General features: G+C 33.8%; 7 protein-coding genes across 7 annotated transcripts; 3 read left to right on the top strand and 4 right to left on the bottom strand.

The window, feature by feature from the left end:
- The first annotated feature begins 4,716 nt into the window (after nucleotides 1-4,716).
- LOC124435195 lies at nucleotides 4,717-5,730 on the top strand. Its single transcript, XM_046985174.1, has one exon. The coding sequence runs from the start codon at nucleotides 4,873-4,875 to the stop codon at nucleotides 5,488-5,490; it is 618 nt and encodes a 205-aa protein (XP_046841130.1). The 5' UTR covers nucleotides 4,717-4,872; the 3' UTR covers nucleotides 5,491-5,730.
- Nucleotides 5,731-5,997: 267 nt separating this feature from the next.
- LOC124435006 (phosphonoacetaldehyde hydrolase-like) lies at nucleotides 5,998-6,836 on the bottom strand. Its single transcript, XM_046984986.1, has one exon. It carries the CDS (start codon nucleotides 6,725-6,727, stop codon nucleotides 6,008-6,010), a length of 720 nt encoding a protein of 239 aa, XP_046840942.1. The 5' UTR covers nucleotides 6,728-6,836; the 3' UTR covers nucleotides 5,998-6,007.
- LOC124435107 (esterase OVCA2-like) lies at nucleotides 6,460-12,111 on the top strand. Its single transcript, XM_046985084.1, has 11 exons — nucleotides 6,460-6,651; nucleotides 6,796-6,861; nucleotides 7,064-7,086; nucleotides 7,159-7,232; nucleotides 7,599-7,649; nucleotides 7,882-8,000; nucleotides 8,568-8,580; nucleotides 8,668-8,733; nucleotides 9,240-9,380; nucleotides 9,705-9,764; nucleotides 11,342-12,111. Exons 2-11 carry the CDS (start codon nucleotides 6,808-6,810, stop codon nucleotides 11,437-11,439), a joined length of 699 nt encoding a protein of 232 aa, XP_046841040.1. The 5' UTR covers nucleotides 6,460-6,651; nucleotides 6,796-6,807; the 3' UTR covers nucleotides 11,440-12,111.
- LOC124447432 (autophagy-related protein 9A-like) lies at nucleotides 11,624-14,714 on the bottom strand (the record flags this gene model as incomplete). Its single annotated transcript, XM_046998396.1, has 15 exons — nucleotides 11,624-11,839; nucleotides 11,950-12,080; nucleotides 12,149-12,289; nucleotides 12,482-12,561; nucleotides 12,733-12,799; nucleotides 12,865-12,948; nucleotides 13,225-13,404; nucleotides 13,536-13,574; nucleotides 13,645-13,740; nucleotides 13,821-13,861; nucleotides 13,933-14,042; nucleotides 14,233-14,307; nucleotides 14,376-14,438; nucleotides 14,506-14,545; nucleotides 14,651-14,714. Coding segments are annotated over 14 exons (1,179 nt in total), but the record flags the coding sequence as incomplete, so codon positions are not given.
- A 90-nt stretch (nucleotides 14,715-14,804) lies between these two features.
- On the bottom strand, nucleotides 14,805-17,074 carry LOC124434918 (autophagy-related protein 9A-like). The gene is made up of 7 exons (XM_046984893.1): nucleotides 16,861-17,074; nucleotides 16,268-16,398; nucleotides 16,134-16,177; nucleotides 15,847-15,911; nucleotides 15,623-15,742; nucleotides 15,383-15,518; nucleotides 14,805-15,294 (listed from the first exon to the last, which is right to left on the bottom strand). The coding sequence occupies exons 2-7, from the start codon at nucleotides 16,386-16,388 to the stop codon at nucleotides 14,917-14,919; spliced, it is 864 nt and encodes a 287-aa protein (XP_046840849.1). The 5' UTR covers nucleotides 16,389-16,398; nucleotides 16,861-17,074; the 3' UTR covers nucleotides 14,805-14,916.
- A 92-nt stretch (nucleotides 17,075-17,166) lies between these two features.
- On the top strand, nucleotides 17,167-21,390 carry LOC124434823 (neural Wiskott-Aldrich syndrome protein-like). Its single transcript, XM_046984778.1, has 11 exons — nucleotides 17,167-17,362; nucleotides 17,432-17,572; nucleotides 17,843-17,929; nucleotides 18,264-18,363; nucleotides 18,495-18,593; nucleotides 18,697-18,841; nucleotides 19,242-19,284; nucleotides 19,438-19,612; nucleotides 20,007-20,452; nucleotides 20,601-20,712; nucleotides 20,852-21,390. Exons 1-11 carry the CDS (start codon nucleotides 17,255-17,257, stop codon nucleotides 20,908-20,910), a joined length of 1,515 nt encoding a protein of 504 aa, XP_046840734.1. The 5' UTR covers nucleotides 17,167-17,254; the 3' UTR covers nucleotides 20,911-21,390.
- LOC124447515 (protein ecdysoneless homolog) lies at nucleotides 21,322-23,265 on the bottom strand. Its single transcript, XM_046998508.1, has one exon. It carries the CDS (start codon nucleotides 23,263-23,265, stop codon nucleotides 21,445-21,447), a length of 1,821 nt encoding a protein of 606 aa, XP_046854464.1. The 3' UTR covers nucleotides 21,322-21,444.
- Between the last annotated feature and the right edge of the window lie 505 nt (nucleotides 23,266-23,770).

Raw genomic sequence — 23,770 nt, forward strand, 5'->3', positions numbered from 1 at the left:
ACTATACCATGTTTACTTTGCTGCTAAACAACTATTCAAACGAAACACTGTAAAACACTGCCATTCAAATGTTTGCATCATTAAACTTTATAATATAAAATGTCTCCATAAAAAGTAAAATGCAGGGCAAGTGTAGACCAAACAGAGTTATCCAAACAAAGCTTTTATTTAAAATTGCGCTGTGTTTTCATGTGATATGAATAATTGTAAAAACGTATCTAAGTCCCGTATTTACTCGTTTGAGTGCTTTGGCGCTCTAAAAAAATATTTATTGCAAATACAATGCTCATTCTTGGGAGGCGTTCTTGCAGTCGTTTTCTTTTTTTCCCAGCAATATTTAACTGTTTTATTTTAATGAAAATAATACTTAATGAATTGATATGAAAAGTACATTTTTCTATTTTTCGCAATAGGCAATCTTATCTCTAGTAGACAGTTCTACGAAAGCTTTTGGGAACTGTCAACGTCATACATTATTAAAAATAGATCAAAATAGTATGGCCACCTTGTGACACATTTGTTAAGATGAAATTGAATCAAAATATTATTAAGAAATATAACTACTCAGGTTTCGCAAGTAGTGGCTCTACTGCTTACTCACGAAATTTTACTAAGTCGAGTCTTTGGTGTGCAAGTTGCGTCATGGCCCTCATGTTCGATGATTTTCACAAAGCATTTTCCTTAGTTACAATAGTGATTTACATTGCAAATGTATCCAATATAAAGAACTTTCCATTGTTCTCTCACACCCTGGAGAATGGTTGCACACCACTTATATGAATGTGTTTTCAAATTAGGTTAACGACACAATATCTCTCACACTTTAAATTTATCATTTTTGTAATGCATTGTTTTTCTTTGTACTTAGAACCAATCATAGACTCTGATCATGTAGGTGGATAGGAATTAGATATTTTTGAACGACTTACCTGCATGTTGTTTTCTGATTGATATTTGTCGAGTGAGAATGCCTAGCTGTAAAAGTCAAGATTTTTGATGTGTTGATGAAAACTTTGGGAAAGTTCTTGGTAGTGACGTTAGATAGAATGATACAGGCTCAGTGATTTTGAAGAGATCGGTTGTTTGTGAGTGAAATTATTCCATGGTTTTTAATGTGGTTGAAGAAAAGTGAATTTTTGTGTCAATCCCAAACGAAGTTGAATAAAGATCATTGATGATCGTTCGGAAAATTTTGCTTTCGGAACATGGTTGATGATTATGAAAATGTTGTGGTAAGGTTTACGTTGTAGTTAAATGGAAGAATTTAAATCGTTTTAATAAAAGTAGGTATTTATAATGTAATTAAGATTGTAAAGCCCACTGGTCTATAGTTATAAGCTAGGGTCATCAGGACCTGGTTCCATTATTAAAACAGGCATTAGCGAAATAACGTTTTTATTCTCGTGAGACTAAAAGCGGAATGTGTTTTTGTCATACCACTGACTTGTTTAGTATCTTTGTCAGATGCAAAAAGACGAGAAGATGTAAGAACTAAGAAGTGAAAGTTAAGGTTGTAAGTGTTTCTATCATTCATCAAATTTAAAAATTTTGTTGCTTGTGTCTATTTTAGAACGACGTCTCGTAGCCTTATCATGGTCATTTAACGTTTCTTACAGTAAGTGTAACCAATTGTTTTTACTCGTATTTAGACTAAGTACTATCATTTAAAGAAAGCATATTTTAGAAAGATAAAATTTTTGACTTCAATTCTCTGATCGGTGTTTCCAGATGATCAATTGAAGGTTTTGATTATGCCAAAAGTATAAACATCCAGAGCAAAATTACATCGTGCCACACTAATTCAAAAACATGCACATAAATGAGTATTTGTGACGTTCTACTTTCTTTTATGAGAAGAATTCTTGTAGAAAAAGACAAATTTTGAAAACAAAAAATCCCGTTTTCGGTCCATGCCTCCCGATACCCCGACATAGTTGAGCACTAGAGCGTCGCATGTTAACTAAGGGAACCACATAATTTTTGTTTGTTTGCCATAAAGCATATGGATGGTTTGCTCGTGATACATGAGAAACAGTAAATGGGAGAGTTAATTCAGAAAGATATAAACCGATAAAAATGGTATAAAACATATTTAAGGTTGTCTTTAATTATAAGTGTCAGAAAAAGACAGGGTCATAAGAAGTTTATTGAAACATTGCTTGGTTTATTTTATGAGAAGTAAAACAAAAAGACAAAATTCGAAAGCAAAAAAAACCCGTTTTCGGGCCATGCTTCCCGATACCTTCTGATATGTAAGGCACTAGAACGCCGCATGTTAACGTTTCGGTAGGAGATTTCGGCCCCTCCACGCTATCCTACTTGGGAGATGCAATAGCAAGCTTCCGCCCATCAGACCCCGAGATCACCTGCGATAGGCTTTGCTCGGGGTACGCAGGGAGAGTGCGGTCGCGACCCGAAACGTCTGGGCCCCTAAGCCACTGCATACATATCGCACCCGGCTTCCACTGCTAGTTGACATCTACTATATGAAATTTTAGCTTTATATATATATACAAAAATTCAAAGACTTACGAAAGTTGTGGGATGATTGTTATTGTTACTGCGCATGCCCAGATGATTTCTTTGATAATTTGCGACTAAGTGAGTTAATTGACACGAATGTAGTGCAAGTACATATAGTTGGTCGTCGTCATGACTATGAACAATTACTTGAGTGGACTGCGCATGCGCTCCAGCATGCGCAGATGATTTCTCTATTAAATTGTTACTAAGCATGCTATTTACTTCAAAATTGGTGCTAGTAGATGCAGTTGGTCGTTGCCATGACAATGAACTTGGGTAGCTGGTCAAGTTCACTGCGCATGCGCAGATGATTTGTCTTAAAAATTGTGACTGAGCGAGATAATTACTCCAAAATCGGTACTAGTACATCCAGTTCGTCGTTACTATGAGCTTGAAGAGTTTGTGGAGTTGACAACGCATGCTCAGATTATCAATTAACTTGTGACAGAGCGAGCTCTGAAATTGGTGCTTGTAGATGCCCTGAGCAAGTTTTCAAGCATATATTTTTGGCATGCTCTTTGTCTCTTAAGCTTGTTTTGACAAATGCATATCAAACTCATCAACTCTTTGTTACGCCACTCGTAATATTCGTGACAATGTGATAGATGTTTTTAGTTTTCTCTATTACTTAGTACCTTTATATTTAATGTCATATCCAAGCTTTCCGCAAGCTTTTTTTTGTCGATGCTGTTCCGCGTCGTATGTGGGTCAAACCACACGCCACTTACACACCAGAATCTTGGAACACTTGGGGATCTCTCCTTTGACTGGAAAACGCTATACGAACCATTAATGTCAAGTATTCTTTCTCATAGTAACTCCTCCAACCACCCTGCTTCGCCAGACGATTTTAAAATCATCTCATCCTGCTCCGACACATTCGACCTCATGATCCACGAAAGCCTCCTCATCTCCAAACTAAAACCTTCACTTATCACCCAAGGCAGCTCCATCCTTCTTAAGCTTTTCTAGTCGGTTAGCACTATTTTCCACCCAGCAAACCGCCCTTTACTTTACACAATCGTTAATAAATTAAAGATGGCGGCTAATGGGAAAGAACCAAAAGCTAAAAGGAAACCATGCATGCACTGGTGCTAGGTCGTTTTGAGATGGCGAGTAATTTTATATTTTTATAATACAGTTTTTAATATCAACATATGAAAATATTTACAGATAAATGTTGCAGTATAAATTTTCATGCAACCACCTTAAGTCATAAACTTATAATCCAGGCTGGAAAATATGTCGTTTTTCGACGATTGTGTAAAATATTATATAAAATATTATATTGTGTAAAATATTAGATTGTGTAAAATATTATATTGTGTAAAATATTATATTTCAAATAAAGGGCGGTTGCTGGGTGGAAAATAGTGCTAACCTTTCTAGTCTCAACACCTCACCCTAACAATACATCACACTTATATCACACTTACATCACACAATACATCACATCACACCTACACATTCACAGTAACCTGACAACTCAAACTATGTAAATAGCTCTATATATATCTATATTCTTGTTAACTTCCTAATTAGCCTGAAGATGTCTTGAGTAAAGACGAAACGTCACTCTTTTAATAAATTTAATAAAACCAAATTGTTTATGACTATGTTTAAAATTATTTGTTGAGCTCTAATATTTATATTGAGAATCCAAGCTTTCCGTTGATTAGACGGAAAATGTTTTTTATTTACTCTTACACCATCTGCCTTTATAATTAGTGGTTTAGGATTTCTAAAATACGATTTACAAATGCCCTAGAGCATTTTCTTTCCATTTTATTGCCACAATTCCACATATACAATACTATGTCCGACCATTTGATTGCCCGAATCACACAAATTTTGTAATTTGATTTCTTTTTTTTGACACGTGTTATCGTCGCATGCTTACCGTCGGAAAGTAGATTGGCACGTGGTATGATCAATTGACATAATAACACTGATAGTGTCATTAGTCATTCATGTACAGGTTACATGTAATTCACGTGCGATTGAATTGGACAAGAGTTGGACTTTGTTCCATATTTTTATGTGAAAATAAACTAGCACGTGAATACAAAAATATCAACCAATAGAAATTATTTTTCTCTAATAAATGAAATACAAGTAAATGAGGACCAATTAAATTTCAAGGTTTTTACTATCACTGTGAATTGTTGTGAAATTGTACAGTTTGTTTACGTTAAGGTCTTTCGTTCATGTATGTTGAAATAGGTTAAGTGTCGGTTTTTGCTCGCATAAAACTGCCATATAGTGTTTTTAATTACTTGTTTGGAAAGTATATTTAAAAAATAGGCGAAAATTTAAACTTTGTTTTAATTTGAAAGGTCAATTATAAACATGTCTGTGCTTACGAGTAGTCAATACGGTAAATTGCCTTCCTTCGATTTGAAAAAGAATGCAAGCTTTTTCAACCTTCAAAAATATGAATTACCTGTTATTGGGACGCTTGTTCACGATTACATCGTCCCCGGCTTCAAATACCGTGTGCGTCTGATGAATACAAACGAGCAATTATTTGGCGGTAAAGCGAAGAAACTCGAATCGATTGGAAAAGGTTATGGCAGACGTCTGACATTTGAAAGTGAGGATATTTTGGAGAATAACAACTTCTTTTGGTCCGACAGCCATGAAGCTGGCTTTGCGTTTTTACCAGAAATTTTATCGGTCGGTGATATTTTTCAAGCTTTGGATAGTCATGGAGACGAAGTGGGATCTATTTTCTTAACTCAAGTCAGCGAACCACAAAAAATTACAGGAGTTAGCATTGATCAGGCTGTTGAAGTACATGCAACTGCTACTTTGTCTGGAAACTTGACATTGCTATCTCAAATGGATAAAAATATAAAACTCAATGGGCAAGTCGTGATTACAGCCAATCGAAATTTATGTTCCTTTGAGTTCCTCGAGAAAGAAATATACGCTAGCCATGGAGCGCTTCGTTTCATTAAACATTAGCCTAGAATATGGACGAGAAAAACGGGTTTATTGGGGATTATAAGTTTAATATGTAAGGAAGAAAGGTGTTGGAAATTTGGAATTAAATATTAAATAAGTAAAACTAAAAGCAGCAGCCGTCGTCTACGTTCTTGTCTGTGATTTGCTGTCTTTCTAAATTAGGTTGTTATGCAAATAATTTTATTGGAAATATGTAAATTTGGGTTGTAAAGATTTCTTATTAAAAGTATACTTTATTAATGTTTGGATTTATGTTGTCGAGTCATAAATACAATATTTTTTTTAAGGTGGAGGCCACATATACATGCATTCTTACAATTGCTTACTAAAACTTTGCGATGCTCGTGCTTAAAATTTTGTTAATATTTTGTGATTTTGCATTAATATTGAAATTAATTATATTTTCTCCACAAAACTTGTGCTTGCACTTAAGACAGCCACAAAAGTCTTTTATTAGAAATACACTTATCTCAAGCTCATTTGTTGATAAAAATTCATTGCATCAAATTCAATGGTATCAAAGATTTTTTATTATATTTGATAATTTTGCAACGCTTGGTATAATAAAATCAGGCTTTCCTTTCCTAAGTGTAGATTCAGTTTGAGTTCCTGTAAGAACAGCAACTGTCCAACAACCAGCATTTTTTCCTTCTTCTATATCCATTAATGTATCACCAACTTTTATAACAGATTTCGCATCGCATACTGCACAGTGTTTCATGGCAGACAGTATTAATGACGGATGTGGTCGACCATGACCTTCTTGCTCTGCACTTGATACATAATTTATTAATTCATTCCAGCCCAATTTACTAACTAAACTCAAAACAACATTATGAGGAAAACCACTGCCAACTGCAATCTTCACACCTTGCTCAATCAACCAGTTAAACGTGTCACTGGACCCTTCAATTTCTTTATTTATATTCATCAAATGACAATTAAGCGCTGACTTGAAATCACCGAACAATTTATCTTCTAGCGATGACCTGTTTTTCGAATCCATCGCAACGTGGGAATTTTCATCAAATTTCAAAGATTCATTCAATAAATGATTCAGCGCTTCTTTTTTATCCATACCTCTAACTTTATTCACTTGCTCCGGAGTGATTTTTATTCCATTAACTGAAAAAGCTTCTGTCATAGCTAACGTGACCAAAGGTAATCCATTTACTGCGTCATCAACAGTTGTTCCAGCAAGATCAAATACAACAAGTTCGATCTTCTTTTTCGCCATTTTAGATTGCACATCAATTGTAAATGTTGATTCTCCCCCGTCAACAAATATGCTTTCATTTTAATCAGGAGGGGCATAACATGAATATATTTTCCCAACATATCATGGCAGAAAGAAGTCAAAGAGTTTTGAAGGTACCTTACAGTCTCAGCAGAATTTATTTCATATTGATTTACATAAGTATTTAATAACAATAATAAATTAGATTTTTTATGCTTGTTGCTGTGTTACTGTAGCTAGTATGCTATACTACGCTGCCCTCATCGTCAGAGTTTTTGATGAAATGCATGCTTTTAAAAGCAACTAAAACTTACCAATCTAATTCTTATTTTTTAGATTCTTTGTATCCATGGTTATAGGTATAAAATACGTGTACATTATTGTGAAAGTGTTTGAAATCAATGGTTTGAATTTACATTTTCTTATTTTAGGCAAAGTGGAAAGATTTTTAAAGAGAAAACTGGATCATTTCGGAAAGGATTAAAGAAAATACCAGTAGAATTTGGTAAGCATTAATTTGAACGTGAAAATTTTTCGCTCTGATTACAATAAAATTAACATGTTTTTTGGTGGATATATTTTTATTGAATATTCATATATATTATAAATAAGTGTTCTAGTTTTGGCTTTGCTAGCCTTCTTTATGTTTCTGAATGTATGTTATTAATGAAAAATATGAGAGGAAATGCTGTTTTTTCAAATTAGAAACATCACTTGTGCAAAAACAATGAGACAGGAGCATTTGTATTGATATGACACACTTTATAAGCAATCACTTGCTTGCATCAAAACAATAACTGAGTGACTGACTCGATTCTTATAATTTTTACGCATTTAGCAATTTGTTTTTAAATACATAATTTTGTTTTAGTTTATGTCACTGCTCCTAACAGAATACCAAGCATTGAGAGTGACGTTGAAGGTAAATTATAAAACTGAATAAAACTGAATGGTTTCCAAACTTTTTTAAACGGCCAGCAGGAATGAATGAATGTACATGTTTACAGCATATTTAATCTTTTGTACTTTGTTGTTGAATAAATTATAAAATTAAAAGCCATTTCTATCAGAATCTACCACAATTCCTTTACTGCTTGATTTTTAAAAGACATTTCCCATAACTAACTGATGTCTTGTAAATAACTTTGTTGTAGAACAATTTGGTTGGTGGTTTTCAACAGAAGAAAACACTTACGATGCGCTCACTAAATCTCATTATTGCAAGGGATATGAAGGAACAATTACTTTTATAAAAGATGTATTCCTCAAGCAGGTGGATTAATTGTGACTAAAATTCAATACATGGGGTAACTATAGCTAGTGATAAAGTGCTATTGTGGCCAATATATAGATATATAAATGTTTATAATTGTTTCATTTTATTTATATACATTAAACTAACAAAGAAAGAGTATAATAAGACAATTTACAAATGATCATACACTCATTTTTTACACACTCTCCCCATATTAATTTCTTCATAGCACTTATACATGTTGATATTAACATCTAACATGTATATGTGTACATATGTACGACACTTTATGAAATGTTTATATATGTGCATCGTACATAAATACATGAAATATCATTGTAATTATTACTTTGTCAAAAATGTGATGCTCACTTGTTTCTTTTTCGTCATATAATCCTCATGTGAAAGATTCCTATTAACGTTCGCATAAAAAATATGTTGCGTTTATCACACTACGTATTGGAATCTTTTTGAACAAGCAAATTTAATATGGACTCATAAAGTTAAACAGTTCTGCTCCCTGCGGAAAATTGCTTTTTAATCACTTCGTTGGCCATATTTTTTAATTATCTGTTCTTTTTTTAGGGCCCGTTTGATGGTACGTATAAGTGTAGAGTGCTTTCATTGATTTCTTTGAATTAAACACATAGTGTTTTATGATACTTTGTTCGTTTTGTTTATTTAGGTGTGTTTTCTTTTAGTCAGGGAGCATCATTAACTTCATTGTTATGTGCGATGAACAGCGAGGAAGGTATATAATTACAGAAAATACCACGTTTTTATCACGAAAAACACTGTTGTCTTGCTGGTATAAATACGTCTCCTAATGTTTCACTTTGAACGTCTTTTTGTTAAACTTCTTTTTTCTTCTTTATTTCTTTACTTATTTTGCTTTCTACATTTTGCGCCAAAAAGAGTCTCACTTTCCATCTAAAAGACGCGATTTCACACTGCAAACATGAGTTTTTGTTTAGTCACACGACTCTTTCTATTTTTTATATCTTACGTAAACTTGTTTCATCATAGCCTACTAGCTATTAATTATCGTCCAAACACATTTTTCTTTCAAGCTGTGTTTCAATTCATACATGCAGTACATAATTCCGATGTGCCCAGCATTAACTTTGCTACAACCAGTTGCTATTTACATTATAACTATTTAATAACTTTGAACTTTTTGTCCAGAGATGGACAAATGAGTATGTTTAACCTCATTACTGACTAAATTCATTTGCTATATACTATGTTTTTTACTAGGCTCGATTATAAAGTTCAAATTTGCCATCATGATCGCCGGTTTTAAGTCACGATCTTCACAGCATGATATATTTTATGAAAAACCTATCAAATGTGCTAGTCTGCATGTTTACGGTGAAACTGATCAAGTAATTCCTAAAGGTAAAAGTTTATTCTTCATTTAAAAAATCATTAATCGACCTTCGCAATGGGAGTTTTGAAACAATTCACATCCATATATTTCCACTATTATTTTGAAATTGTAATCTATTGAATTTTGCATGTTCCCATAAAATGTTTTGTTAAACTTTCCAAAACGTGTATTAGCCTCGGAGGTCGTGGGGTTTTTTAACGTACGTATGCTTGATGTATGCGATGACGGATGAAGATCATGAACCTTAAATATTTAAGATTTTGATTTGGTCTGTTTCTAGTTGGTCAAACTTACTAGAACTTATATCTAAGAGAAAATTCATGGCTTTTTAGAAAACAGTGAAAAATTGGCGAAGTATTTTGAAAATCCTGTTTGCTATTGTCACCCTGGAGGTTCGTTAGACATGATGAGAAATAAACCATAATATTGCATGGATTGCAGTATGCAAAATTCATGCTGAATATTTTTTATTGTTTTTTTTTTTAAGTCGTAAGATTGCATCGTGAACTCGAGCACATTACGACATACGTAGATGAGGATTATGTGAATCGGTGTTTAGTGTGAGTAGTGTTGGTGTGCTTGAGTAGTGTTAGTATGTGCTGGAGTAGTGTTAGTATGTGCTTGAGTAGTGTTGGTATGTGCTTGAGTAGTGTTGGTATGTGCTGAGTAGTGTTGGTATGTGCTGAGTGTTGGTATGTGCTTAAGTGTTGGTATGTGCTTGAGTAGTGTTGGTATGTGCTTGAGTAGTGTTGGTATGTGCTTGAGTAGTGTTGGTATGTGCTTGAGTAGTGTTGGTATGTGCTGGAGTAATGTTGGTATGGAGTATGAGTAGTTGGTATGTGCTTGAGTAGTGTTGGTATGTGCTTGAGTAGTGTTGGTATGTGCTTGAGTAGTGGTTGGTATGTGCTTGAGTAGTGGTATGTGCTTGATAGTGCTGGATGTGAGTATGTTGGTATGTGCTTGATAGTGTTGGTATGTGCTTGAGTAGTGTTGGTATGTGCTTGATAGTGTTGGTATGTGCTTGATAGTGTTGGTATGTGCTGGAGTAATGTTGGTATGTGCCGATAGTGTTAGTATGTGCTGGAGTAGTGTTGGTATGTGCCTGATATGTTGGTATGTGCTGGATAGTGTTGGTATGTGCTTGATAGTGTTGGTATGTGCCGATAGTGTTGGTATGTGCCGTAATGTTGGTATGTGCTGATAGTGTGGTATGCGCTGGATATGTTGGTATGTGCTGGATAGTGCTGGCGTACCGATGGTGTTGGTATGTGCTGGAGTAGTGTTGGTGTGTGCTTGAGTAGTGTTGGTATGTGCTGGAGTAGTGTTGGTATGTGCTGTAGGTGTTGGTATGTGCCTGATGTTGGTATGTGCTGTAGTGGTGGTATGTGCCGATAATGTGGTATGTGCTGATAGTGTTGGTGTAGTGGTGTTGGTATGTGCTGTAGTGGTGTTGGTATGTGCTGTAGTGGTGTTGGTATGTGCTGTAGTGGTGTTGGTATGTGCTGTAGTGGTGTTGGTATGTGCTGTAGTGGTGTTGGTATGTGCTGGAGTAATGTTGGTATGTGCTTAAGTAGTGTTGGTATGTGCTGTAGTGGTGTTGGTATGTGCTGTAGTGGTGTTGGTATGTGCTGTAGTGGTGTTGGTATGTGCTGTAGTGGTGTTGGTATGTGCTGTAGTGGTGTTGGTATGTGCTGAAGTAATGTTGGTATGTGCTTGAGTAGTGTTGGTATGTGCTTGAGTAGTGTTTGAATGTGCTTGAGTAGTGTTGGTATGTGCTTGAGTAATGTTGGTATGTGCTGGAGTAGTGTTAGTATGTGCTCGAATGGCGTTGGTGTACTGGAGTGGTGTTGGTGTGCTGGAGTGGTGTTTGTATATGCTGTAGTGGTGTTTGTATGTACTGCAGTGGTGTTGGTTTGCTGTAGTGGTGTTTGTATATGCTGTCGTGGTGATAGTGAAATGTTTTTTTTAGGTCATTTCGTCCCTGCTTCTTCACAGCACAGACAAGTTTACATTGATTTCATTCAAGAATTTTTATCTGCAGTCGACACTAAAGTCAACTCAACGTAGGTACTGTGTTCTTCTCTTTGTTTGACTTAAACCACACCAACCGAAATTGAAAGCGGTGATGCATTATTTTTCTCTAGTTCTGTGTGTTAATAAACTAACAGAATTTACGCAAACAAGTGACCTCTAAATTTAGATGTACGTTGTCTGTCTTGATATTCCAATGCAGAACAGTAATAACGCGATATTTTGTGCTTTTTTTGTTTAGAAAAGTAAATAATATAGTGCTTCGTTTATCTTTCCAATTAAATACTTTAAAAATTTACATTGTCACCACCGTCTTCTCCTCCACATATTTTGTTGTTACAATGTTATATGTGTACAATCTTTTTTGAAGAAAGATTTGAAATCCAAAAATCAAACTCAGAGTTTCCAACGTGATTCGTGGTTATCTTGAGAGGTTCTGAAGTGAAATATAGAAAAGTTTTTTGGTCGATAACACACACAAGCCAAGTAAAGTGTATGTGGGAGTGCTGTAAAACATCAATGTCATACATAGTTACAACGTGGTACCTTGATGGATCTCGATGATCGATAGGGGTTGGTTAAACATCACGTGATGAAGTTGGATTTTTCTGAGTTGAAGAATCGTGAAATACTTGAAGTTGTTGTGAATTTTCAGTGCTTTCGTTTCGTTCACGCAGCTAATAAAATGATAACAGAATGTTCTAACAATCCTTTCGCTTATTGTCTTATTTATGAATAGAGTTACTTGATGCATGTAGAAGATACTTGAATTCATTTCCTCTTCAAGTCTTAGTCTTTCTTCCACGCCAGTTTCGCGCACAGTGCTAAGACTACTAGACATTTCTGGGATCTGAGTGACTGGTTCTAGAGACGGAAGGCCTAAGGACTGAACGAGAAAAGATTCTTATGTGTTTGTGAGGTCATTGGTGTTTAGAAAGCTTCAATTTTTTATTGAAGACATCCAGGAATGACAAATATCTGCAATGCTTGAAATATTCTGGGGGATCCAGCGGTACAATAGTGGTACAGGATGACACGATAGTACAACACAAGTACTAGCAGTCAATAATTGACGTACTTGTAATCTTGATGATAACATGACGTTATTTTGGACTCCAGTTGAACTAGTTTGTAAACTTGGATAGGAATCTCTGTCAGCTTCAACAACGAAAAAAAGACTATGATCTACTGTTTAGTTGGGATTGTTGGGTGATTTCAGAGGTGAAATTATTTCCTAACAAATCTTATAAACTCTAGACTGACTTTGAAACAAGTGAAGTTTTAATTTTACAGCAGGATGTGATGATAATCATTTCATCTATTACTTACCACTTTCTTTTATTGTACTCATAAACTGAGCTTCTGTTGGAGGTGGTTTCCAGTGAGGATTTTTGATCTGTTGAATTCAGATTAAAGATAAGCTATATTCAGCAGAAAATATATAATGAAGTTCTTCCTCACCGAGAACTGTAGCAAAGACAACTCTGTTTTCCCGTTTTCTGCTTGTTCGTATTGAGTGGCAGTTGTTAAGCCATAAGATATCCACTAAGGTGACAAAAAATATTCATCATTACATCTAACATTCTAACAAAATTAATTGATGGCTGTGTATTAAGCTTTTCCACAGCGATTTCTGTTTTTGTCACTTGGTTTGTTTACTAGTTCTTTAATCTCGTACTCGACCCACTATGCACTCAAAGATTTTTCTCAAGTAAACAAACGATAACCGATTTAGTTGTGAGATGTTGAAACTACTTTGACATTGCCAACTGAAAATTTCTAAAAACTTTCACAAACAGTAAAATTTCCAAAATTCTTCACCTCAGGATTTCCATGTTTTCTTACGTTCATTTGCGCAAAAGAACAGACGTCTCCAACACCAACGACCTCGACCGTAAAATTACGGAAGAAATCGACAATATCCAGCGCTTTATATCTTATACTGAAGCACAGAAGGAATGGTGTCACCAACGCGCTCACAAGTTCTTGAAATACAAATACCTACAAGGTGTAAATTACTTGTTTATTACGTTATAAAACTTTAAAATAAGTCAGTCTTTTCATATGCGAAATATCTGTGTCAACCATGATTTTCCCTGCACTAAAGATATTTCAGAATTATTGAGACGTACAGCTTTGTATTCAAACAATTGCTGGAACTCTTGAAAAACCTAAAACAAAAATAACATAAAACCATTTAAATAAAATGCTCAGACTTTAGTTGTTAAAGGCAACGCTTACATCGTTAGTATGAGCTTTTGTCTTCCATTCGTCAGGAATGTAATGAATATGCAGCAAAACTTGTTTCAAACGTTGTTCCGGACACCATATCAAGTTCTTGGAGGGAAAAAAATGTCAAACACACAAAACAAAAGAAATTTTCTGTTTAAAAGTAGATGATTTCTGTACAGTCATACCTCATCCGGGATAAATGCGTAACAGATTTTTATAATCAGACCTAAAACCACGAAGATAGTTCTGTTAGAACTTGTAACAACTTGTATTACATTGTTTGATTGCGTGTTGTACCTAAACTTGCAATTACAGTTAACACATGTTCTGCTCTGAACACATCTGTATCATAAATTGACAGCACAGTTAGCACGGCAAAAAACGACCCAGCGACAAACGCAATATTTCTAAATAAAAGGAATATTTAATTGTAGTAAATTATATACCAACAGATGGCGATAAGTTATAATATAACTATATTTTTATATAGTGAGAAAATTGATAAGACCTGAAATTTTTCTATTTACATCATTTCACACTTCAAAACTAAGTTATCTGAATTTATGAATTTCCCATCATGAAAAATAATTTCATTACTTTGCGACAATTGCCAAAAAAGGTGAAGTAAAAATATTCGTATATTGAACTGCAGGATCGTATGCTTTATTGAGCCTGAAAAAAAATTTGGTGAAACAGTGATTAATTGTTACATCGATTGACTAGTTTCTGTATACCAGTACCTTATTTGAAATTCATGGTCTAATTCATTGAAATGTCTTAAATACAGTCGACCATAGTGAGACCTAAAAGTAATTAAAAACGTTGCTACGATATAGTCATAAACAAAATAATCTAGTTCCCCAAATTTACCAATGTCGAGCTCCAAATGTTCCAGGTGATCTTTTATCATCTAAATTACAAAATGAACATGATTAATGAAAGTTTTATTTCAAATTGAGCTGCAAGTGGAAGTTTAAAACTGTGACATTGAAGATACATAATGACGTCAGCATACCTCTGCGTAACTGAAGAATAAGTACAAAACTTGCCAGACAAAGATGAAAGGAAGTAAAATGAAATTAACAATACCAAGCCATAGCATACGGTTAGAAAGTCTGAAATGTAAAAAGACGCTACTACTACAATCACAAAAAGAATAATCCAGAACGTCACTAAATAAGACAAAATAGGTTTGTCGTATATTTATGTCTTTTTTTAATTGTAGAAAGTGTGACTAATACGTATACAATAAAGCCACAATAACTCTATTTTTTATATGTTTTACACAAGTAAACATTTAAGTGCAACATCTTTCCCAGACCTTTTGGCTAAACGCAGTCGTTCCGACGACAATTTGTACTCAGGTTTTAATTTCCATGAATCCAAAAAGGGAGAATCGGGTCCCCAAAAGAGCAACAAATTTAAATTGTACTTCATTCCTTCTGTCAAGAATGCCCGTTTTCCAATAATTGGGAAGGTATAGGTACATGATAGTACTCCTTTATTTTGCATCGCTATCAAATAGTTCTTCCATCGCAAGATACGATGGTATATGTCGAGTTCCGTAAGATTCGCTTTATGTACACACATTTGATGTTCATTTTGAATCACAATAAGTCTCTCTTGCACATCTTTCCACTGCATGCTAGCAAGTTTGTCCTATTGATGAAGAATTCGTGAACGTAGCAGAAAAAGCGATAACATCAGTTCAACATGTATGTATTTTAAACGTCTTTCGAAAACAAACCTCGCTGATATTTAACGCATCTCTGTAAAAGTTCTTTATTTCCAGTAATTTAAAAAAATACAAGAATACTTTGGTGGCTCGTATCGTCCAAAAAAGAAACGCAATAAGAAGGAATAGGATCATGACTCCATTTGCGCTGAAAACAAAAATAAAATATGGCAGCAAAAACTTTAAAAACGGTTAATTTGCTTTAAATTATCAGTTTTTTAAATCTTTGTGTTTAAAAAAACGTTAACTTACTTTTTAACATTGTTGAAATTAATGCAATCAATTATAACTGGATCTTTATCTCTAAAGAGTTTGTTATAATCCACACAAAATATCAGGAATGTAGTGAAGAGAACAATGAAGACATATTGTCTGAAAAAAAGATAGCTATTATTACTTCCTTATTTCTCTTTCTCAAACAAATACCCCAAATTTTGCAATTAAGCATTTTTCATAGATTTCTATACTCAACTTACGCCAACTCAAAACATTCTTTGACTAATATGCAGAGAAAACCATTTTGTTGATGATAATCATACACATATTTAATGTTAAGATTTCAAACTCAAAAAAATGATGTAAAAATTCTTCAAACTAAATGATAAAAAAGTACAATAGTTTTTAATGTGTTTGTTTTTCTTGATCATTGGGTACATCAGATGCCATAAACATATCCTGAAAATGTGGAAGATTGGTTTACATTTTGATGTAATTTAGCAGAATTTTATGATGAGTTTAAGATTTCACTTTAGTAAAAGGATATTCTAATGAAAAAGTCATCAAGGTTTTCTATATGATTCCATCGACCTAAAAATAAAATCGCTCATAGTTCTCACCATAAGACTTTCACATTTTAAATTTTGTAGACGATATTCAAATGTCATTTATTATGTTTACTTGAACTATTTCTTCCAATGCCTTCTCCTCCTGGAGCTGTAATGTGGACTTGTGGAGGTAAATCTTCATCATCATCATCAGATTGAAGTCTTTCATAATGGCTTCGAGGAAGCTTATCCATTAAAAATTTACTAAAAATGCGATAGCTTATAATAATAACACATATTTATTTATAATGCTATGAGAAATATGTTCAAAGAATTTTTTACATCTGATCTTTTACAGTCTTTAAGCAGGCGTAAATTAGCTGAAAAGAACATATTCTCAATTCAAATATCTAAGACAAACTTCAAAATAAAACAAATCACCAATTCTCAATGTCTGTGTACTGATGACACCGAATCAAAACATCGACTCTATAGCGAGTAACGAAGTTAAAACATCAGATTGTGCAAACTGACCGTATCTTTGAGTATTTATTTGTATAAATATTTTTCCTGATTCGAATGCATACGTAGTTTAAAAAGTATTGACTGCAATTTTCATCAATGAATTTTAGATATTAGTTTAGATTTTGATGACACAATGTATTTCTTTCAGTAAAAGTTATCCTTCGTCATTTGATATTAACAGCTCTGCGCTCTCAAACCTACCGATTAGAAAGTTGTCAAACTTTCTCAGAAATATAGTGATCTTTAGCAAAGCAAGTAAGGAGATTGGCGATCATTAAAAACTGTGTTCGTCGTCGAAATCCACCAATTTGAAAGCAAAATAATCCGTTAAACTTGAGAAAAGCGAAGTAAAACAAAGCAAATAATAAAAAATAATGCCATTATAATAAAGTTCAAACATACATTGTTTATTTACGTATTCAAACGCATGCGCATCTAAGTCTTACCGACAAAATGAACACCATTGCACGCATGCGCATCTAAGTTTTCCTGTCAAAATAAATTCTTTTGTCGCAGGAGGGGTGGGGTAAGTCGGACAAATATAGATACTGCCTTTTGTAGAATCATAATCAAGAAGTTTTAAATTTGATGAAAAATGTCGAATAATCATGGTAGAAGACCCGAACTTCAAAATCGACCTTGTAGTGATTTGAATGATTTCGAAAACAACACTGTATTTGGTTTGCTTGGAAGGCGTTGTACGGTAAGAAACGATGGTTGCAACTTGATGCATTGTTCTAATTAACTTCCTAATATTTCTGTATATTTTCAGAGCCTTGCGACGTCTGTTGTTCAGCTTTATCTTGCTTTATCGCCATCGTCTGACCAATGGACCAAAAAAAAATGTGGTGTTGCTTGTTTTGTAAAAGATAATCCAAAAAGATCTTACTTTATTCGAATTTTTGATATTAGGGTACGCTTGCTTTGTATTGAAAATTTTGCCTTAATAAAGACGGAAGTAGCGGTAAAAGTAGGCTTCGAGGCAAAGTTTTATTCAAGCAGAAATAGTGATACAAAAGAAGGAGTAAAAAGGACAAAAATAAACTGCTTTTCGTACTTATTGAAAAACATTCATTATGTTACAAGTTTACATGCCACGTCGTTCGATTTTCAACTGCTTACAGCTCGTATCAAGTATAAAATTTCATGCATTTAGTATTAATAACCGTTTCTTACATTTAAGGAAGGTAAATTGGTGTGGGAACAAGAACTTTACAATAATTTCAAGTACTTAACTCCACGTCCACATTTTCATACTTTTGTGGCAGACGTAAGTACAGTATGTAAGTTATAAGATATAAGTAAATGGTTTGAACCCGGGAGTATCGTTACATGTTTGTAGATGTAGATTGTCCAGGTTAATAAAGTTAATAAAGTCCTGAGAAGGACTGTTTTTGTTGTTGTCGAAACGTCAGTCAACAACAACAAAAACAGTCCTTCTCAGGACTTTATTAACCTGGACGATCATCATGTACAAACTTATAAGATATAGTTATCTATTTGTTCATGGACTATAAATAAAAATAGTCAATTGAGTATTTGAAAAAATTTTATAAAGTCGTGTTGAAATTATAATCATTGTGAACTCAATATGATTTTTGCAGAAATGTCAAGCTGGGCTAAACTTTTGCAATCAAAATGATGCAAACTGTTTCCGACAAGAAATTGAAAAAAAGTTAAAAAATAAAGAACAAAGACGCAATGGTTGGTAAAAACACTATGTGCCTAAACTAATTGCAGCAATTTATATATTAATGTAGAAAAAGTTTTGATGAATGCATGTTTTCATTAACTAGCAAATAAAACTTCAATGAAATACATTGTTCTTGACATAGAGAGAAGAAATCAAACTCGTCGTGAACCAGCACCACCACCAGCTCTTGGTGCTGATATTGACACAAGAAACATGGGTTCAAGAAATTCACTATCAATTGGTAAAAATATATAAATACATTAGTATATTTTTGTAAATATTTATTATGGTATTTACATAAAATGATGTATATATATTTAAAGTAAGTATATTTCTATATTCAGAGAACAACCAATCATCGGTGCCAGTCTCTCCAACAACACCATCCTTTGACAAGAATAGAAACACCAAAAAAGACAAGAATAAGAAAAACAAAAGCAAAAGCAAGAAACTCACAAAGGAGGACATTGGTTTACCAAGCAATTTTCAGTAAGCTTTATTTTTTAAATCAGATTATTCACCTTACGTGTTTGTGGTACCTTTTAGTTTTAAAATTTTTATTATAGGGAGATATTTTTAACATTCTACTTTTACGATGCATGATCACATAGAACAAATAAACCTTCAGCTCATAGCACAACAATATGAAAAATCAACATTCTGCATTCATGCTCTATTGTATTGGATAAGAAGTTCAAACGTGCAATTAGCTTGAAAAAAGCAGTTTGGAAACATTTATGTAAAACTAGACATGTCATATTAGAGCTGTCAAGACTTTTGTCCTTGTCTCATAACTTTTTAGTGAACAAATTTCAATCTTCAAAGGATGGCATACCAGCCATGCATATCTGTAAAATATTGTTTGAATATTTATAAAATTTTCATTTAGGCATGTTGGTCATGTTGGATGGGATCCTCAGGAAGGATTTGATGTAAGAAAATTTATTGTCTTTTATTTTACTGTGGACATTCTCAGATATTTTTATGATTAGTGCAAGGTGTAAAATATGTAATTGCTATTTAAAATACAACATTTTTTTGTCATACTAAATGTATTTTCTAAATTATGAATTTAATTTTGCTAGATTAACCAACTTGATGACAGTTGGAAAATGATCTTTGCTAAAGCCGGTGTATCAGACACAGAACTACAAGATCAAGAAACAGCAAAATTTATTTATGATTTTGTTGAAAAACATGGTGGTGTTGAAAACTTTAATGCTCAGCATCAAAATGTTTCTCCTCGTTCTCCTTCTGCAGGTAATGAGTATCATTATATTATAATTAATTCCTAAGATGTTATTTATTTTTTTAAATATGTGTAAGATATGGATGTACATACTATGTACCTGCTTCAGGCAAGTTAGTCTCCTAGCTTCTTTACAAAGAGCTCGGTAATTAACTTGAAGTTTTTATTATAATATTTAAAGAGCTTGGTGATAAAATTGAAGTTCTTAGTATAATTTTATTAAAACAATTATAAATGTTGCTATTCTTGTTGGAAAATATTACATTTTAAACAGCAAACATTGTAAAGAATTATTTATTGCCATACTGGTGATCTTTCACTGTAATTTCCACATATAAAACAGTATATGCTTGAAAAATGTTTGGTACTGAGACATGCATTCATTAAAACTAATTTTCATCACAGATGTACCTCCTCCTCCCCCGTTTAGGGGTCATCCAAGAGGTGCACCCCCTCCCCCTCCTTCACGTGTCTCTTCAGCCCCACCCCCTCCTCCATCAAGGAGTAGTGCTCCACCCCCACCACCTCCATCAAGAAATAGCCCTCCCCCACCTCCTTTTAGAGGACCCCCACGAGGACCATCTATCAATGTGACTGCCCCTCCACCTCCACCAATGATAGGTGCAGGAGGTGCTCCTGTACCTCCTCCACCTCCTCCAATGGCACCTTCTGGTGGAGTACCTCCACCTCCTCCACCAGTTGGTAGAAGGACGGACTTGCTCTCACAAATCCAAGGTGGAACAAATTTAAAGAAAGTTGAAGCTAATGGTGATCGTAATGGATCAAGTGGTGGTGGCGATGGCAGGACTAACTTGTTAAGTGACATTAGAAGTGGTGTTAAACTAAAAGCGGTAAGGAATCAAAATGTGTATTTTTACATCATGGATTTTTAATGTGTATAGGTAATTCAATTTTTTTATTATTTGTTAGTGATGGATGCCCTAGCATTTTTATCAATTTTATAATTATTTTCTATGACATTAGTAATTTTTTATGCAGGTGAGTCACGATGAACCAGCACAAAAGAGAAACTCTGATGCAGGCTTGGATGGTATAGCTGGTGCATTGGCAAGGGCTTTGCAAGAAAGATCAAAAGCCATTCATTCTTCTGGTTTGATTACATTCACATTTATAAAAAACCTGACACTGCTGTACTTGTGCACTTGCTTTTACCAAATGGACTGTGAAAGATTTAAATGCAATAACAGTTTCATTCATTATTGTGATTGGAGAATACATTTACTTTTTAGATGACGAAGATGAAAGTGGATCAGACTTTGATGATGACGAAGATGAGTGGGAGGACTAATATATAAAATTACCACATACCATGTACCTTTCACATGCTTTGCGAGGATATTTTTTCCATCCAGATCAATTTATGATAGATTAACTTAACTGAAATGTAATTTTCCACCTTATAAAAATGTTGTATCAACCAGTTTATGGCAAGTGAAGTTTTGAAGTATTAACCAAAGCCAGTGACAATGAATTTTTTTTGAAATCAGGTTGTACATACATACACACATCTTTGCTTTAAAGAATGCTTGGAGTGGATTTTGTAGATTTCCAGCCAGTTATCAAAACAATATTGTGTTAAGCTTTAAACTTGCAGTTATGGCACTTGAAGGTTATCAACATAGGTTTATGTTAAATATTAATTTTATATATGTAGTAAAGGATTCCAAAATTATGACCACAAACAAATGCAAAGCGTAAGTTATATAGTGATTATAAAGAGCACCATGTTAAAAATACTGCTTAGAAAATTAAACATTTAATAGCACTATGTATGTGAGTAATTGTTGAATTTGTACGTCTAGTCATGTAATAGTCTTAAGTATCAATCTTTCTGAGGGGCATTTTCTGGTAAACTTAAACCCATGGAACCAAGGATGTTAGACACAGGACCTGACAATCCTTGCTGAAGTGAATAAGATTCCAAAAAATTCTGAACAAGATTTAAGTCAATATCTACTTGCTTTGTTACATTATCCATATTTGGCAATTGTGATGGCTCGTCTTTATTCAAGTCTAGTTTTATGTCATCTTTAACCATGACAAAACTCTTTCCAATATTTGTTTTGGAAAGTTCCTTATCCATTGCTGATGCATATTTCTCGATTTCTTCATTGATGATTATTTCATTGTCAGAACTGTCATCATCATTTGGTTTTGACTCTAAGAAATAATCATTAATACAATCCACAAAACCTTCAGGATCAAACTCTATGTCGTTATCAAGAATATTATTTGGCAACTCTGCTCCTTCAAAACTTGACATTTTCTCTACAAATGAATTCATCCCAAAAACAACTTCTTGTAAATCAATATTTTCATTAATTTGCTCATTTTTTCCATACTGAAATAAAATAGAATCAATTTGTTCTGGTGAAATATCCAACCAAGATTCATCATCATCACATGGAAATTCTTCAGGCTTCAACAAATTTTGCTCTTTATAAGAACTTGGCATTGTTTCCAATAAATGTTTGACTTTACTAACATTAGGGTCAAATTGTGAAGAATTAAAGTCAGTAATCCTAAAGAAATATTCTTTAGCGTTTTTTAACAATTGGTTGTATAATTGTGAGCCAACGATTTCATTTCGAAAGTAACCATGTTTCTTCAAAGAGTCAAGATATTTTTTCCATTTTTCGCTGGTTTGATTGCTTGAATTACAAACTCCTGTATGGAGCCCATGCTGCTGATTACATAAAATCAAAAAACCATAAGTTAATTTTAACCCAATGAGGTGACCTTTATACCAAGGACTTGATGCTCCAGGTAAGAAATTGCTTACATTAGAACCTGCAGTAAACTCATGTTGGACCAGTTGAGCAAAAAGACTCTTCGTAAAGCGGACCCGGTAAGGCACCAAAGATTGAAAATCAAATTTCATTGTATGACTGGATTTAATATCAAAAATATCTTGATTAACAAAAGCTGATACTGCCAGAGAAATAAGAGAACAATTTGTTTCAAGTAAGTACTTCACTTCTTTAGGAATAAAACATAAGACATGATGAAAACATTCTTTAGATTTCTGTTTTTGCTCAATAATCTTCTTATGTAAAACATCTTGAATCCATGGAAAAGCAATAGTTTTCTCGTCGTTAGTTTTAAGTACAGCAAGAGCCTTTTGAAGAGTAGGTTTGCCAGTTGGTATAATGGTGATTTCTGATGGATTACTAGGGAAAGGTATGATATGAAGGTTTCCTTGATAGATAAAAATTCTGTTTTCACTAGTCTCAGGCTCCAACCATTTAGGAAGATAATCTGCAACTTCTATAAGTAGAAATTCTCCATCGTTGTCAGTGACAGATGACACCACAAATGGAAATTGCTTTGTTATATTGAAAAGAAGATACACTATGAACCATTCATCATCAATGTTATCACCAAAGTTTGTGCTTCCTTCAAAATAAATATTTTGATCTAAATATAAGGAATCATTTGGACTCGGAGTTTTCAAGTGTTGCAATGTCAAACTGAAGCAGTCTTTCTCCCATATGTAATCATCTGTGAGAGTCTGTGCATACGATAAAATATCAAATAATAATTCTTCCAAATCAGCCGATACTCCATGCCCATTGTTAGTGGACAAAACAAATATTTTGTAATCAACAACGTTCTCCAAAGATGTTGCACCCTTCTCAACCATGTTGAATATTAGTGACGATTACTTCATGTAAGTAATCTTAAGTTTTTCTCTCATTATTCGTGAATCGTGACTCGTGACATGTGGTTGGGCTCTTGGTTTGCAGTTGGCAGGTTGTAGGCAGTGGTTGTAGCCTTGTACGTGACCCGGTAAACTACTTTTATATAATGATAAACCTGTTACGAGTGAAAACCATGACCAGCCGACAATTTAAAGAAATATAGTATAAAACAAATTCCAAAGAAGCAAGACATCTTGAGATTGCAAAATATGCATCAAAACAAGACGAGAAGTGAACTGTAAATTTTCGACTTTATTTCAAAGTCATCCTCAGACAGAATGGACAAAGTCATCCGCAGACTTCTATCTGAGGATGACTTTGAAATAAAGTCGAAAATTTACAGTTCACTTCTCGTCTTGTTTTGATGCATATTTTGCATTCTCAAGATGTCTTGTTTCTTCGGAATTTGTTTTATACTATGTTACGACTGTGAATTTGAATTTGAAA

The sequence above is a fragment of the Xenia sp. Carnegie-2017 genome, unplaced genomic scaffold, assembly GCF_021976095.1.
Source record: "Xenia sp. Carnegie-2017 unplaced genomic scaffold, XeniaSp_v1 HiC_scaffold_1, whole genome shotgun sequence".
In the NCBI taxonomy this organism is placed as follows: domain Eukaryota; kingdom Metazoa; phylum Cnidaria; class Anthozoa; order Malacalcyonacea; family Xeniidae; genus Xenia; species Xenia sp. Carnegie-2017.